Source organism: Carcharodon carcharias (genome assembly GCF_017639515.1).
Source record: "Carcharodon carcharias isolate sCarCar2 chromosome 38 unlocalized genomic scaffold, sCarCar2.pri SUPER_38_unloc_23, whole genome shotgun sequence".
Taxonomy (NCBI): Eukaryota; Metazoa; Chordata; class Chondrichthyes; order Lamniformes; family Lamnidae; genus Carcharodon; species Carcharodon carcharias.
The window spans coordinates 67,334-85,016 of NW_024470790.1; the positions used below are offsets into that span (position 1 = coordinate 67,334).

General features: G+C 58.4%; 1 protein-coding gene across 1 annotated transcript in view; it reads right to left on the reverse strand.

Annotated features, from left to right (window-relative positions):
- stx4 (syntaxin 4) overlaps window positions 1-17,683 on the reverse strand; it is a 45,756-nt gene that overhangs the window by 8,136 nt on the left and 19,937 nt on the right. Inside the window, exons 4-9 of the mRNA XM_041182171.1 lie at window positions 17,384-17,458; window positions 15,874-15,944; window positions 13,351-13,459; window positions 4,097-4,170; window positions 3,843-3,980; window positions 1,085-1,195 (exon numbers count right to left, since the gene is read on the reverse strand). Of these exons, the coding sequence (XP_041038105.1) occupies window positions 1,085-1,195; window positions 3,843-3,980; window positions 4,097-4,170; window positions 13,351-13,459; window positions 15,874-15,944; window positions 17,384-17,458 (578 nt within the window). The remainder of the gene's footprint in view (window positions 1-1,084; window positions 1,196-3,842; window positions 3,981-4,096; window positions 4,171-13,350; window positions 13,460-15,873; window positions 15,945-17,383; window positions 17,459-17,683) is intronic.

Genomic DNA, 17,683 nt, shown 5'->3' on the forward strand with positions numbered 1-17,683 from the left:
ATGGGAAATAAATGCTGGGCCCGGAGAGAGACACCCACATCCCATGAATGATTAAAAGAAATCACCCCCTTTAAACAGGGTCCCTGACGCAGAGACTCCCTCTTTAACAGGGGTCCCTGACGGAGAGACTCCCTCTTTAACAGGGGTCCCTGACGGAGAGACTCCCTCTTTAACAGGGGTCCCTGACGGAGAGACTCCCTCTTTAACAGGGGTACCCGACGGAGAGATTCCCTCTTTAACAGGGGTCCCCGACGGAGAGACTCCCTCTTTAACAGGGGTCCCCGACGGAGAGACTCTCTCTTTAACAGGGGTCCCTGACGGAGAGACTCCCTCTTTAACAGGGGTCCCCGACGGAGAGACTCCCTCTTTAACAGGGGTCCCCGACGGAGAGACTCCCTCTTTAACAGGGGTCCCCGACGGAGAGACTCCCTCTTTAACAGGGGTCCCTGACGGAGAGACTCCCTCTTTAACAGGGGTCCCTGACGGAGAGATTCCCTATTTAACAGGGGCCCCCATTGGAGAGACTCCCTCTTTAACAGGGGTCCCTGACAGAAAGGCTCCCTCTTTAACAGGGGTCCCTGACGGAGAGACATCCTCTTTAACAGGGGTCCCTGACGGAGAGACTCCCTCTTTAACAGGGGTCCCCGACGGAGAGACTCCCTCTTTAACAGGGGTCCCCGACGGAGAGACTCCCTCTTTAACAGGGGTCCCTGACGCAGAGACTCCCTCTTTAACAGGGGTCCCCGACGGAGAGACTCCCTCTTTAACAGGGGTCTCCGACGGAGAGACTCCCTCTTTAACAGGCGTCCCTGACGGAGAGGCTCCCTCTTTAACAGGGGTCCCCGACGGAGAGACCCCCTCTTTGACAGGGGGGGGGTGGGTGGGTGGGTGTGGAGGTCGGTTGTACTGGTCTCGAGGTGAGGGGGCTCCTCCGACTTCCCCGAAACTCCAACAACCCACAGCCATTCCGGACCCCCTCCCCAGGCCAGCCCCAATAACGCCAACCCCTCCCCCACCTCCAAACAATGGCCACCAGACAACCACCCCCTTCTCATCCGCCCCACCCCCGCCCCCACCCCCTCACCTTTCTGGCCTTTTTCTTACTGACTACCGCAGCGGCCATGTTGTCAGCTGCCTTTTCAACGTAGTTGACCGACTTGGAAATGTTGTTCTCGATGTTGTCGATCGTCTCTCCCTGGAAGAGGATTGGGGGTGGTCGGGGCGTTGGGGGTCGGGGTGTTGGGGGGCGGAGGTGGGGGGGGGTGGAGAAAGAGAAGGTAAAGCCCTCATCTTGGAAAGCATCGGCGGAGCCGCGAGGTGAACAGGGCAAGCCCAGGCTCCGTCTCGGGCCTGGTGCTCAGTTAGCCAATCTCACACCCATCGAGCCCTCCTCCCCCCACCCCGCACTACCCACCCACCCCCCCACCCCCCCCCAACACACATACACACACACACATAGGGCAGGAAAGGCCCAGGCTTCATTCCCGGCCTAGTGCTCAGTCAGCCAATCTCTGTGGGGCTGACACAGCCACAAACACACACACACACACTGACTGGTCAGGACAGGCCCAGGCTTCATTCCCGGCCTAGTGCGCAGTCAGCCAATCTCTGTGGGGGCAGACACACCTCACCCCTCCCGTCCCTTCCTCTCCCCTCACCCTGGCAACCTTCCCCAAAACACACACACACACACAAGCCGGGCAGGGTGGGCCCGAGGTTCAACTCCGACCCAGTGCCGACACCTCGACGGGTTCCTGAACTGAGTCAGTCAGGGCGAACGGGGAAAACGCCGCCAAGTAAAACCGGTGATGCCCCCTTCTCCCCCCCACCACCCACCCAACCCACCCTCTCGCCCCCCCAATCCAACCCCACCCACCCTCTCGCCCCCCCACCCCACGCACCTTCTCGCCCCCCACCCCCCCCACCCTCTCGCCCCCCCAATCCAACCCCACCCACCCTCTCGCCCCCCCACCCACGCACCTTCTCGCCCCCCCACCCCACGCACCCTCTCGCCCCCCCCAACCCAACCCCACCCACCCTCTCGCCCCCCCACCCCACGCACCTTCTCGCCCCCCCAACCCCACCCACCCTCTCGCCCCCCCCAACCCAACCCCACCCACCCTCTCGCCCCCCCCAACCCAACCCCACCCACCCTCTCGCCCCCCCCAACCCAACCCCACCCACCCTCTCGCCCCCCCCAACCCAACCCCACCCACCCTCTCGCCCCCCCCAACCCAACCCCACCCACCCTCTCGCCCCCCCCAACCCAACCCCACCCACCCTCTCGCCCCCCCCAACCCAACCCCACCCACCCTCTCGCCCCCCCCAACCCCACCCACCCTCTCACCCCCCCCAACCCAACCCCACCCACCCTCTCGCCCCCCCCAACCCAACCCCACCCACCCTCTCGCCCCCCCACCCCACGCACCTTCTCGCCCCCCCACCCCACGCACCCTCTCGCCCCCCCCAACCCAACCCCACCCACCCTCTCGCCCCCCCCAACCCCACCCACCCTCTCGCCCCCCAACCCAACCCACCCTCTCGCCCCCCCAACCCAACCCCACCCACCCTCTCGCCCCCCAACCCAACCCACCTTCTCGCCCCCCACCCCCCCCACCCTCTCGCCCCCCCCAACCCAACCCCACCCACCCTCTCGCCCCCCAACCCCACCCACCCTCTCGCCCCCCAACCCAACCCACCCTCTCGCCCCCCAACCCAACCCACCCTCTCGCCCCCCAACCCAACCCACCCTCTCGCCCCCCCCACCCCACCCACCCTCTCGCCCCCCACCCCCCCCCCACCCTCTCGCCCCCCCCAACCCAACCCCACCCACCCTCTCGCCCCCCCACCCCACGCACCTTCTCGCCCCCCCAACCCAACCCACCCTCTCGCCCCCCCAACCCAACCCACCCTCTCGCCCCCCAACCCAACCCAACCCACCCTCTCGCCCCCCAACCCAACCCAACCCACCCTCTCGCCCCCCCCAACCCAACCCAACCCACCCTCTCGCCCCCCCCAACCCAACCCAACCCACCCTCTCGTCCCCCAACCCAACCCAACCCAACCCACCCTCTCGCCCCCCCCAACCCAACCCAACCCACCCTCTCGCCCCCCCCAACCCAACCCAACCCACCCTCTCGCCCCCCCCAACCCAACCCACCCTCTCGCCCGCCCCCCAACCCAACCCACCCTCTCGCCCCCAACCCAACCCAACCCACCATCTCGCCCCCCCCCAACCCAACCCAACCCACCCTCTCGCCCCCCCCCCAACCCAACCCAACCCACCCTCTCGCCCCCCAACCCAACCCACCCTCTCGCCCCCCCCCCAACCCAACCCAACCCACCCTCTCGCCCCCCCAACCCAACCCAACCCAACCCACCCTCTGGCCCCCCCCCCCAACCCAACCCACCCTCTCTCCCCCCACCCCGCAGTGCGTCTTGCAGCGCACAAAATGGCCGACCTGCCCAGAAACAAGCCTTGCTCCAGGCTATCGCCCCCCCCCGCCACCAACACAGCCCCGCTCAAAAAAAAGAGGGCAGCCAGAGCGGGTACACCGCCAGGAGGCGACTCTTTCCCTATTCCCGTTCCTCCGGTTGACGCCCCAGGTAGAACTCCGGAGGGCCAAACGGGGTGGATTGGCGGCGTAGGTAAGGTTGGGGGTGGGGGGGGGGGTGTTGAGGGCAGGCGAGGTGGGGGGGCCTCGATGCCCGCCCTCAAGCGAACCTGACCCTCGAAAGGGCCCGAAGGGAGTGAGCGCCGGCCCAACCGGGAATCAGCCTCGAAATCAAAGCCCTCCCCTGACCGCGGGGCCAAAAAGGGGGGGGAAGGTGGAGTCGCTTGCCTGAGCCTCGACCTCCATCGCCAGGTACATGAACATCTCGTGCAGCTCGATGATGCTCTTCTCCAGCCGCTTGATCTCCGTGTGGCGGCTCTCGATCTCGTTCAGGGTCTGCTTCGTCACCTTGGTGTCCTGCATCAGCTACAGGTCAACAGCAGCGTGTTAGATACACTGTCCTTTCCCCCTCTGGGACCGGGATTGGGGTTGTGGAAAACGGTCAAAGATTTGCCGGAATGTTCTGCCCTCGGATTACTTACGTTGGCGGTGAAGACCTCGTGCTGTCCGCTCTCCAACATCTCCTCCATCTTCTCTTCAGAGATCTGAACCCCCGCTGGAAACCAGAGACAGGAGGTTAGGTTTAACCTCACCCACTGCGGGTCCCAATATTCCGACCCTCTCCCTCCATAACCTTCAGCTCGTCTGAAACGCCGCGAAACACACCTCTCCCCGAGCACCGAACTGGCAGCGAGTCTCGTTCACCCGTCACCGTGTGCTCACTGACCGGGCAAAACCTCCATTTTCACATTCTCACCCTCGTTGTCTAATCCCTCCATGGCCGTCAAACCCCCCCTCCCTATCTCTGTAACCTCCTCCAGCCCCCTACACCTCTCCCTATCACTGTAACCTCCTCCAACTCCTACACCCCTCCCTATCTCTGTAACCTCCTCCAGCCCCCTACACACCTCCCTATCTCTGTAACCTCCTCCAGCCCCTACACCCCTCCCTATCTCTGTAACCTCCTCCAGCCCCCTACACCTCTCCCTTTCTCTGTAACCTCCTCCAACTCCTACACCCCTCCCTATCTCTGTAACCTCCTCCAGCACCTACACCTCTCCCTATCTCTGTAACCTCCTCCAGCCCCCTACACCCCTCCCTATCTCTGTAACCTCCTCCAACTCCTACACCCCTCCCTATCTCTGTAACCTCCTCCAGCCCCCTACACCCCTCCCTATCTCTGTAACCTCCTCCAGCCCCTACACCCCTCCCTATCTCTGTAACCTCCTCCAGCCCCCTACACCTCTCCCTATCTCTGTAACCTCCTCCAACTCCTACACCCCTCCCTATCTCTGTAACCTCCTCCAGCACCTACACCTCTCCCTATCTCTGTAACCTCCTCCAGCCCCCTACACCTCTCCCTATCTCTGTAACCTCCTCCAACTCCTACACCCCTCCCTATCTCTTTAACCTCCTCCAGCCCCCACACCCCTCACTATCTCTGTAATCGCCTCCAGACCCTACAACCTTCCCTGTCTCTGTAACCACCTCCAGCCCCTACACCCCTCCCTATCTCTGTAACCTCCTCCAGCCCCTACACCCCACCCTATTTCTGTAACCTCCTCCAGCCCCTACACCCCTCCCTATCTCTGTAACCTCCTCCAGACCCTACAACCCTCCCTGTCTCTGTAACCTCCTCCAGCCCCTACACCCCTCCCTATCTCTGTAACCTCCTCCAGCCCCTACACCCCTCCCTATCTCTGTAACCTCCTCCAGCCCCGACACTCCTCCCTATCTCTGTAACCTCCTCCAGCCCCTACACTCCTCCCTATCTCTGTAACCTCCTCCAGCCCCTACACCCCTCCTTATCTCTGTAACCTCCTCCAGCCCCTACACCCCTCCCTATCTCTGTAACCTCCGCCAGACCCTACAACCCTCCCTGTCTCTGTAACCTCCTCCAGCCCCTACACCCCTCCCTATCTCTGTAACCTCCTCCAGCCCCTACACCCCTCCCTATCTCTGTAACCTCCTCCAGCCCCGACACTCCTCCCTATCTCTGTAACCTCCTCCAGCCCCTACACCCCTCCTTATCTCTGTAAACTCCTCCAGCCCCTACACCTCTCCTTATCTCTGTAACCTCCTCCAGCCCCTACACCCCTCCTTACCTCTGTAACCTCCTCCAGCACCTACACCCCTCCCTATCTCTGTAACCTCCTCCAGCCCTCACACCCTCCCTATCTCCGTAACCTCCTCCAGCCCCGACACCCTCCCTATCTCTGCAACCTCCTCCAACCCCTACACCCCTCCCTATCTCTGTAACCACCTCCAGCACATACACCCCTCCCTATCTCTGTAACCTCCTCCAGCCCCTACAGCCCTCCCTATCTCTGTAACCTCCTCCAGCCCCTACACCCCTCCCTATCTCTGTAACCTCCTCCAGCGCCTAAACCACTCCCTATCTCTGTAACCTCCTCCAGCTCCTACAACCCTCCCTATCTCTGTAACCTCCTCTAGCCAGTACAACCCTCCCTATCTCTATAACCTCCTCCAGCCCCTACACCACTCCTTATCTCTGTAACCTCCTCCAGCCCCCTACACCCCTCCCTATCTCTGTAACCTCCTCCAGCACCTAAATCCATCCCTATCTCTGTAACCTCCTTTAGCCCCTACAACCCTCCCTATATCTGTAACCTCCTTTAGCCCCTACAACCTTCCCTATCTCTGTAACGTCCTCCAGCCCCTACACCGCTCCATATCTCTGTAACCTCCTCCATCCCCTACGCCCTCCCTTTCTCTGTAACCTACTCCAGACCACTACAACCCTCCCTGTCTCTGTAACCTCCTCCAGACCATACAACCCTCCCTATCTCTGTAACCTCCTCCAGGCCCTACAACACCATCTCTGTAACCTCCTCCAGCACCTACACGCCTCCCTATCTCTGTAACCTCCTCCAGCACCTACACGCCTCCCTATCTCTGTAACCTCCTCCAGCCCCTACAACCCTCCCTATCTCTGTAACCTCCTCCAGCCCCTACACCCCTCCCTATCTCTGTAAACTCCTCCAGCCCCCTACAACACTCCCTATCTCTGTAACCTCCTCCAGCCCCTACAACCCTCCCTATCTCTGTAACCTCCTCCAACCCCTACAACCCTACCTATCTCTGTAAACTCCTCCAGCCCCTACAAGCCTCCCTATCTCTGTAACCTCCTCAAGCCCCTACAACTCTTCCTATCTCTGTAACCACCTCCAGCCCCTACAACCCTCCCTATATCTATAACCTCCTCCAGCCCCCACACCCCTCACTATCTCTGTAATCTCCTCCAGACCCTACAACCCTCCCTGTCTCTGTAACCTCCTCCAGCCCCTACACCCCTCCCTATCTCTGTAACCTCCTCCAGCCCCTACACCCCTCCCTATCTCTGTAACCTCCTCCAGCCCCGACACTCCTCCCTATCTCTGTAACCTCCTCCAGCCCCTACAACCCTACCTATCTCTGTAACCTCCTCCAGCCCCTACAACCCTCCCTATCTCTGTAACCTCCTCCAGCCCCTACAACCCTTCCTATCTCTGTAACCACCTCCAGCCCCTACAACCCTCCCTATCTCTATAACCTCCTCCAGCCCCCTACAACCCTCCCTATCTCTGTAACATCCTCCACCCCTATAACTCTCCCTACCTCTGTAACCTCCTCCAGCCCCTACACGCCTCCCTATCTCTGTAATCTCCTCCAGCCCCTACAAACCTATCTCTATAACCTCCTCCAGCCCCCTATACCCCTCCCTCTCTGTAACCTCCTCCTGTCCCTACAACCCTCCCTATCTCTATAACCTCCTCCAGCCCCTACCGCCCTCCCCATCTCTGTAACCTCCTCCAGCCCCTACACCCCTCCCTATCTCTGTAACGTCCTCCAGTCGCTACAACCCTCCCTATCTCTGTAACCTCTTCCAGCCCCTACAACCCTCCCTATCTCTGTAACCTCCTCCAGCCCCTACAACCCTCCCTATCTCTGTAACCTCCTCCAGCCCCTACACCCCTCCCTATCTCTGTAACCTCCTCCAGCCCCTACAACCCTCCATATCTCTGTAACCTCCTCCAGCAACCAAACCCCTCCCTATCTCTGTAACCTCCTCCAGCATCTACAATCCTCCCTATCTCTGTAACCTCCTACAGCACCTACACCCCTATCTCTGTAACCTCCTCCAGCCCCTACACCCCTCCATATCTCTGTAATCTCCTCCATTCCCTACACCCCTCCCTATCTCTGTAACCTCCTCCAGACCCTCCACCCTCCCTATCTCTGTAACCTCCTCCAGCCCCTACAAACCTCCCTATCTCTGTAACCTCCTCCAGCCCCTACACCCCTCCCATCTCTGTAGCCTCCTCCAGTCCCTACAACCCTCCCTATTTCCGTAACCTCCCCCAGCCCCTATAACCCTCCCTATCTCTGTAACCTCCTCCAGCCCCAACAACCCTCCCTATCTCTGTAACCTCCTCCAGCCCCTACACCCCTCCCTATCTCTGTAACCTCCTCCAGCCCCAACAACCCTCCCTATCTCTGTAACCTCCTCCAGCCCTTACAACCCACCCTATCTCCGTAACCTCCTCCAGCCCCTACAACCCTCCCTATCTCTGTAACCTCCTCCAGCCCTTACAACCCTCCCTATCTCTGTAACCTCCACAGCCCCTTCACCCCCGTCTCTGTAAGCTCCTCCAGCCCCTACACCCCTCCCTATCTCTGTAACCTCCTCTAGCCCCTACAAACCTCCCTATCTATGTAACCTCGTCCAGCCGCTACACCCCTCCCTATCTCTGTAACCTCTTCCACCCCTACAACCCTCCCTATCTCTGTAACCTCCTCCAGCCGCTACACCCCACCCTATCTCTGTAACCTCCCCAAGACCCTACAACACTCCCTATATCTGTAACGACCTCCAGCCGCTACAACCCTCCTTATCTCTGTAACCACCTCCAGCCCCTGCAACCCTCCCTATCTCTGTAACCTCCTCCAGCCCCTACACCCCTCCCTATCTCTGTAACTTCCTCCAGCCCATATAACCCTCCCTATCTCTGTAACCTCCTCCAGTAACACAGGGGTTACTGAGTGACAGTGTGATGGAGCTGGATTAACATCAGTAGAGATACAGTCAGTAACACAGGGAGCTGGGGGGAGAGGGGTTACTGAGTGACAGTGTGAGGGAGCTGGATTAACATCAGTAGAGATACAGTCAGTAACACAGGGCGCTGGGGACAGAGGGGTTACTGAGTGACAGTGTGAGGGAGCTGGATTAACATCAGTAGAGATACAGTCAGTAACACAGGGAGCTGGGGGAAGAGAGGTTACTGAGTGACAGTGTGATGGAGCTGGATTAACATCAGTAGAGATACAGTCAGTAACACAGGGCGCTGGAGGGAGAGGGGTTACTGAGTGACAGTGTGAGGGAGCTGGATTAACATCAGTAGAGATACAGTCAGTAACGCAGGGTGCTGGGGGGAGAGCGGTCACCGAGTGACAGTGTGAGGGAGCTGGATTAATATCAGTAGAGATACAGTCACAGACACAGGGAGCTGGGGACAGAGGGTTACTGAGTGACAGTGTGAGGGAGCTGGATTAACATCAGTAGAGATACACTCAGTAATACAGGGCGCTGGGGACAGAGGGGTTACTGAGTGACAGTGTGAGGGAGCTGGATTAACATCAGTAGAGATACAGTCAGTAACACAGGGCGCTGGGGGGAGAGGGGTTACTGAGTGACACTGTGAGGGAGCTGGATTAACATCAGTAGAGATACAGTCAGTAACACAGGGCGCTGGGGGAGAGGGGTTACTGAGTGACAGTGTGAGGGAGCTGGATTAACATCAGTAGAGATACAGTCACAAACACAGGGCGCTGGGGGGAGAGGGGTTACTGAGTGACATTGTGAGGGAGCTGGATTAACATCAGTAGAGATACAGTCAGTAACACAGGGAGCTGGGAGGAGAGGGGTTACTGAGTTGCAGTGTGAGGGAGCTGGATTAACACTAGCAGAGATACAGTCAGTAACACAGGGCTCTGGGGGGAGAGGGGTTACCGAGTGACAGTGTGAGGGAGCTGGATTAATATCAGTAGAGATACAGTCACAGACACAGGGAGCTGGGGACAGAGGGTTACTGAGTGACAGTGTGAGGGAGCTGGATTAACATCAGTAGAGATACAGTCACAGACACAGGGAGCTGGGAGGAGAGGGGTTACTGAGTGACAGTGTGAGGGAGCTGGATTAACATCAGTAGAGATACACTCAGTAATACAGGGCGCTGGGGACAGAGGGGTTACTGAGTGACGGTGTGAGGGAGCTGGATTAACATCAGTAGAGATACAGTCAGTAGCACAGGGTGCTGGGGAGAGAGGGGTTACTGAGTGACAGTGTGAGGGAGCTTGATTAACATCAGTAGAGATACAGTCAGGAACAGAGGGCCCTGGGGGGAGAGGGGTTACTGAGTGACAGTGTGATGGAGCTGGATTAACATCAGTAGAGATACAGTCAGTAACACAGGGAGCTGGGAGGAGAGGGGTTACTGAGTTGCAGTGTGAGGGAGCTGGATTAACATCAGTAGAGATACAGTCAGTAACACAGGGTGCTGGGGGGAGAGCGGTCACCGAGTGACAGTTTGAGGGAGCTGGTTTATCATTCGTGATACGAACATACACACGGAATGATGAATTAAGATTAGGCCACTTGGCCCCTCGATACAAAGATAGGTGGAGGGACAGGTAGTATTGAGGAGGCAGGGAGGCTGCATAAGGATTTGGACAGGTTAGGAGAATGGGCAAAGAAGTGGCAGGGGAATACAACGTGGGGAAGTGTGAGGTCATGCACTTTGGTAGGAAGAATAGAGACATAGACTATTTTCTAAATGGGGAGAGAATTCAGAAATCTGGAGTGCAAAGGGACTTGGGAGTCCTAGTCCAGGATTCTCTTAAGGTTAACTTGCAGGTTGAGTCGCTAGTTAGGGAGGCAAATGCAATGTTGGCATTTATTTCGAGAGGACTGGAATATAAAAACAGGGATGTGCTGCTGAGGCTTTATAAGGCTCTGGTCAGACCACATTTAGAATATTGTGAGCAATTTTGGGCCCCGTATCTCAGGAAGGATGTTCTGGCCCTGGAGAGGGTCCAGAGGAGGTTCGCGAGAACGATCCCAGGAATGAAAGGCTTAAGATATGAGGAACGTTTGAGGACTCTGGGTCTATACTCGATGGAGTTTAGAAGGATGAGGGGGGATCTGATTGAAACTTACAGAATACTGAAAGGTCTGAATAGAGTGGACGTGGGGAAGATGTTTCCATTAGTAGGAGAGACTAGGACCCGAGGGCACAGCCTCAGAGTAAAGGGAAGACCTTTTAGAACAGAGATGAGGAGAAACTTCTTTAGCCAGAGAGTGGTGAATCTATGGAATTCATTGCCACAGAACGCTGTGGAGGCCGGGTCATTGAGTGTATTTAAGACCGAGATAGATAGGTTCTTGATTGGTAAGGGGGTCAAAGGTTACGGGGAGAAGGCGGGAGAATGGGGTTGAGAGACTTATCAGCCATGATTGAATGGCGGAGCAGACTCGATGGGCTGAATGGCCTCGTCTCTGCTCCTATGTCTCGTGGTCTTATGCTCCCTCCATTCAGCAAGATCGTGGCCGACCTGAATGTCACCTCAACCCCACATTCCCGCCTCCCCATCCCCACCCCCGATAACCTTTCACCCCCTCGTTAATCGAGAATCTCTCCCCCACGGCCTTACAAACATTCACAGGCTCTGTTTCCGCCCCACTTTCAGGAAGAGTCCCCAAGACTCTCTGCCCTGCGGATAAAAGTTCCCCTCACCTCTGTTTCAAATGGACGACCCCTTATTTTTAAACAGTGACTCCCTCGTTCTGGATTCTCCCACAAGAGGAAAGGTGCTCTCCACACCCACCCTGTCCAAGACCCCTCAGGATCTTAAAGGTTTCAATCAAGTCAGCTCTTACTCTTCTAAACTCCAGCGGATACAAACCCAGCCTGTCCAGCCTTTCCTCTTAAGACAACCTGTCCAATCCAGGTATTAGTCTGGTAACCCGTCTCTGAACTGCTTCCAATGCATTTACATCCTTCCTTAAATAAGGAGACCAGTGCTGTACACAGTACTCCAGATGTGGTCTCACCAGTGCCCTGTATAACTGAAGCTTAACCTCCCTACTTTTATATTCAATCCCCCTCACAATAAACGATAACATTCTATTAGCTTTCCTCATTACTTGCTGTACCTGCATACTCACCTTTTGCGATTCATGCACTCAGACACCCAGATCCCTCTGCATCTCAGAGTGCTTAGATATAGCTTCCTTAATTACTTGCTGTACCTGCATACTAACCTTTTGCGATTCATGCACTAGGACACCCAGATCCCTCTGCAACTTAAAGCTCTGCAATCTCTCACCATGTCGATAAGCTTTTTTATTCTTCGTGCCAAAATGGACAATTTCACATTTGCCTGCATTTTACTCCATTTGTAGGGTCTTTGCCCACTCACTTAACCTATCCATGTCCCTTTGTAGCCTCCTCACGTCCTCTTCACAACTTACTTTCCTACCTATCTTTATGTAGTCAACAAATTGAGCCACCATTCCTTTGGTCCCTTCATCCAAGTCATCTATATAAATTGTAAACAGTTGAGGACCCAGCACTGATCCCTGAGACACACCACTCGTCACACCCTGCCAACCAGAAAAAGACCCATTTATGCCAACTCTGTTTCCTAATAGCCAATCTTCTATCCATGCCAATATGTTACCCCCTACACCCTGAGCTTTTATATTCCCCAATAACCTTTGATGTGACACCCGATCAAATGCCTTGTGGAAATCGAAGTACAGTCCATCCACCGGTTCCCCTTTACCCTCAGCACATGTGACTCCTTCAACGAACTCCAATAAATTGGTTAAACGTGGATTTCTCTTTCACCAAACCATGTTGACTCTGCCTGCTTGCCTTGAATTTTTCTAAGCGCCCTGCTATAGCACCTTTAACAATAGTTTCTAACGTTTTCCGCACGACAGATGTTAAGCTAACTGGCCTGTCGTTTTCTGTTTTCCGTGTCTCCCTCCCTCTCTGAATTTGCTACTTTCCAATCTCATGGAACCTCGGGAGTTTCGGAAGATTGAAACCAGCGCGTCGACTGTCTCACCGGCCAGCTCTTTCAAGGCCTTCGGGTGAAGTCCTACAAAGGGGGCTGGGGATTTGTCAGCCCCGCACCCCCAACAATTTGCTCAGTACTACTCCCCTGGGCGACTGCAATTTTCCAGAGTTCCTCCCTCTTCCACTTCCTGATTTACAGCTGCTTCTGGGATGTCACTTGCATCCTCGGGGGTGTGGGGGTCGGGTGGGAGGGGGGGTCCAAAGCAAAACACCTGTTTAATTCGTCCGCCATCTCCCTACTTTCCACTATCAGTTCCTTCAGACACACTCTCTTTGGGGCCAGTGCTCCCTTTGTTAACACTTATTTGTACACCGATAGAAGCTCTTACTTCCCGTCTTTATATTTCTAGCTAGCTTTCTCTCGTGCTTTTCCGTCCTTATTAATCTTTGCTGCTGTTCTTTATATTCTTCTGACCTGCTACCCGTCTTTGCGTAACTAAATGCTTTCCCTTTAAGTTTGATACAGTCTTTAACTTTTGTCATTAACCACAGATGCTTGGAATGTTCCCTTCCCACCCGCGTGTTCCGAAATATCCCCTTTAAACGTCTGTAACAGGCAGGAGCAGAGGGATGGTTCCCAATTGCGGACTCACTGATTTTCAGCTGCCTCTGGATGCGTTCGACATTCCGGTCTCGGTAGTGAGACTGCAGCAGGTAGCACGAGTTCATCACCTCGACAAAGTCCCGGGAGAGAACGCCATGCTGTCGGGGAGAGAGAGAGAGAGAGGGGTGAGAGAGAGGGAGAGGAGAGAGAGCGTGGAGAGAGCGAGCGGGGAGAGAGAGCGTGGAGAGAGAGCGTGGAGAGAGAGCACGGGGAGAGAGCGTGGAGAGAGCGGGGAGAGAGAGCGGGGAGAGAGAAAGCGAGCGGGGAGAGAGAAAGCGAGCGGGGAGAGAGAAAGCGTGCGGGGAGAGAGAAAGCGAGCGGGGAGAGAGAAAGCGAGCGGGGAGAGAGAAAGCGAGCGGGGAGAGAGAAAGCGAGCGGGGAGAGAGAAAGCGAGCGGGGAGAGAGAAAGCGAGCGGGGAGAGAGAAAGCCAGCGGGGAGAGAGAAAGCCAGCGGGGAGAGAGAAAGCCAGCGGGGAGAGAGAAAGCCAGCGGGGAGAGAGAAAGCCAGCGGGGAGAGAGAAAGCCAGCGGGGAGAGAGAAAGCCAGCGGGGAGAGAGAAAGCCAGCGGGGAGAGAGAAAGCCAGCGGGGAGAGAGAAAGCCAGCGGGGAGAGAGAAAGCCAGCGGGGAGAGAGAAAGCCAGCGGGGAGAGAGAAAGCCAGCGGGGAGAGAGAAAGCCAGCGGGGAGAGAGAAAGCCAGCGGGGAGAGAGAAAGCCAGCGGGGAGAGAGAAAGCCAGCGGGGAGAGAGAAAGCCAGCGGGGAGAGAGAAAGCCAGCGGGGAGAGAGAAAGCCAGCGGGGAGAGAGAAAGCCAGCGGGGAGAGAGAAAGCCAGCGGGGAGAGAGAAAGCCAGCGGGGAGAGAGAAAGCCAGCGGGGAGAGAGAAAGCCAGCGGGGAGAGAGAAAGCCAGCGGGGAGAGAGAAAGCCAGCGGGGAGAGAGAAAGCCAGCGGGGAGAGAGAAAGCCAGCGGGGAGAGGGAGAGAGCGAGCGGGGAGAGGGAGAGAGCGAGCGGGGAGAGGGAGAGAGCGAGCGGGGAGAGGGAGAGAGCGAGCGGGGAGAGGGAGAGAGCGAGCGGGGAGAGGGAGAGAGCGAGCGGGGAGAGGGAGAGAGCGAGCGGGGAGAGGGAGAGAGCGAGCGGGGAGAGGGAGAGAGCGAGCGGGGAGAGGGAGAGCGCGAGCGGGGAGAGGGAGAGAGCGAGCGGGGAGAGGGAGAGAGCGAGCGGGGAGAGGGAGAGAGCGAGCGGGGAGAGGGAGAGAGCGAGCGGGGAGAGGGAGAGAGCGAGCGGGGAGAGGGAGAGAGCGAGCGGGAAGAGGGAGAGCGCGAGCGGGGAGAGAGAGAGCGCGAGCGGGGAGGGAGAGAGAGCGGGCAGGGAGAGAGAGAGAGCGAGCGGGGAGAGAGAGCAAGCGGGGAGAGAGAGAGAGCGAGCGGGGAGAGAGAGAGAGCGAGCGGGGAGAGAGAGCAAGCGGGGAGAGAGAGAGAGCGAGCGGGGAGAGAGAGCAAGCGGGGAGAGAGAGAGAGCGAGCGGGGAGAGAGAGAGAGTGAGCGGGGAGAGAGAGAGACCGAGCGGGGAGAGAGAGAGCACGAGCGGGGAGAGAGAGAGCGCGAGCGGGGAGAGAGAGAGCGCGAGCGGGGAGAGAGAGAGCGCGAGCGGGGAGAGAGAGAGCGCGAGCGGGGAGAGAGAGAGCGCGAGCGGGGAGAGAGAGAGCGCGAGCGGGGAGAGAGAGAGCGCGAGCAGGGAGAGAGAGAGCGCGAGCGGGGAGAGAGAGAGCGCGAGCGGGGAGAGAGAGCGCGCGAGCGGGGAGAGAGAGAGCGCGAGCGGGGAGAGAGAGAGAGAGAGAGCGGGGAGAGAGAGAGAGAGAGAGCGGGGAGAGAGAGAGAGAGAGCGGGGACACACAGGGCGGGGACACACAGAGCGGGGACACACAGAGCGGGGACACACAGAGCGGGGACACACAGAGCGGGGACACACAGAGCGGGGACACACAGATAGAGAGGGAGCAGGGAGAGAGAGAGTGAGACTGGGGTTCTCTCACTGCCTTTCAAACAGGGTGGGGACAGAGGGCAAATGTCGAGGTGGTGTTTGGGGGGGGGGTGCAGGGAAGGGGAGGTCACGGAGGAAGAGGGGGGAGGGGGAAGTGAAGTAGAAGCCAGTAAGGGTGGGGGAGGGTGGCAGAGGGGTGGACAGGGGAGGGAGGGAAGGGGAGGGGAGGGGGCGGTGGTGGGAAAATGAGGGAGGGAGGGAAAATCAAACAAACATCTTGAAGCGGAGATTCCTGAGGTACCAAACCCTGGACAGCTCTAGTGAGGTGGTCCCAACACACGGCCCCCACCCACTCCCCCCCGCCCACTCCCCCCACCCACTCCCCCCCGCCCACTCCACCCCCACCCACACAACCCACCCTGCCCACTCCAACCCCCACCCATCCAACACCCAACAATCAGGAGCCATGGCGCTGCCTCTACTCGACAAGGGAGCCTAGTACCTTTGCCCACACGCTCCCCCTCACTCCGATACCTGTGTCCTTCGCATCCGGGCCTCAACCAAGAAAGCTTCCTGATCCTCATCACTCTTTGTCGGTTCAATGCCTGGGATATAGAAAAGATGGGAAGGTCAGTAACTGTCCCAGCGCGCACCACATCAACGCCCAGTGTCCCAGCGTGCCCCACATCAACGCCCAGTGTCCCAGCGCGCACCACATCAACGCCCAGTGTCCCAGCGCGCCCCACATCAACGCCCAGTGTCCCAGCGTGCCCCACATCAACGCCCAGTGTCCCAGCGTGCCCCACATCAACGCCCAGTGTCCCAGCATGCCCCACATCAACGCCCAGTGTCCCAGAGCACACCACATTAACGCCGTGTCCCAGCGCGCGCCACATCAATGCCCAGTGTCCCAGCGCGCGCCACATCAACGCCCAGTGTCCCAGCGCGCGCCACATCAACGTCCAGTGCCCCAGCGCGCGCCACATCAACGTCCAGTGTCCCAGCGCGTGCCACATCAACGCCCAGTGTCCCAGCACGCGCCACATCAACGCCCAGTGTCCCAGCACGCGCCACATCAACGCCCAGTGTCCCAGCGCGCGCCACATCAACGCCCAGTGTCCCAGCGCGCACCACATCAACGCCCAGTGTCCCAGCACGCACCACATCAACGCCCAGTGTCCCAGCGCGCGCCACATCAACGCCCAGTGTCCCAGCGCCTTCCACATCAACGCCCAGTGTCCCAGCGCGCACCACATCAACGCCCAGTGTCCCAGCGCGCACCACATCAACGCCCAGTGTCCCAGCACGCACCACATCAACGCCCAGTGTCCCAGCACGCACCACATCAACACCCAGTGTCCCAGCGCACACCACATCAACGCCCAGTGTCCCAGAGCACACCACATCAACGCCCAGTGTCCCAGCGCGCACCACATCAACGCCCAGTGTCCCAGCGTGCACCACATCAACGCCCAGTGTCCCAGCACGCACCACATCAACACCCAGTGTCCCAGCACACACCACATCAACGCCCAGTGTCCCAGCAGACACCACATCAACGCCGAGTCCCAGCGCGCACCATATCAACACCCAGTGTCCCAGCGCCTTCCACATCAACGCCCAGTGTCCCAGCGCGCACCACATCAACGCCCAGTGTCCCAGCGAGCACCACATCAACGCCCAGTGTCCCAGCACCCACCTCACCCACGCCCAGTGTCCCAGAGCGCAGCGGCAGCGCACCAATGCCCCCAAAACGGGCACTAGCGGCACCAAAACAGATCCAGAGCGCAGGCGCGGCCCCGGTTTGGCCCCGGACCCACCGAGGGTGGGCGAGCTGGGGGTACAAACGGAGTGGGTGACCCACCCCCCTGCCCCCTACGGCCCACAGCCAAACTCGGATGACCAAGTTCACCAGCCCAGCCTCACGCCCCCGCACCCCGTGGCTGGCGCCAGAGTGACGCACCCACTCGCCTGACATTTGAAACCACACCCCCCCCCCCCCTTCCCCGGGCACCAACCCCTCCCGACGTCTGCCCAGACGCACCTTTCAACTGATTCCGGACCCGTGACGCTACCGTCTTGATCTCTTCCCGCAGAGACTGCAGTTCTGTCCGATGTCCTGTGGCGGGGGGGGGGGTTTGGGAGCGACAGGGGGAGGGGGGAGGAGAGAGAGAGAGAGAGACAAGGGGTCAGAGGGAGTTAGGAACCAGTCGGAACACTGGCCCCACCCCCACCCTTCGATTGCAGGATAGGAGCACCACCCACGGACACCAAACTAATGCCGGGGAATCGATTAAGGAAAGGACTCCGACAAAATTAACATCAACAGGGAAAGCTAGTCATT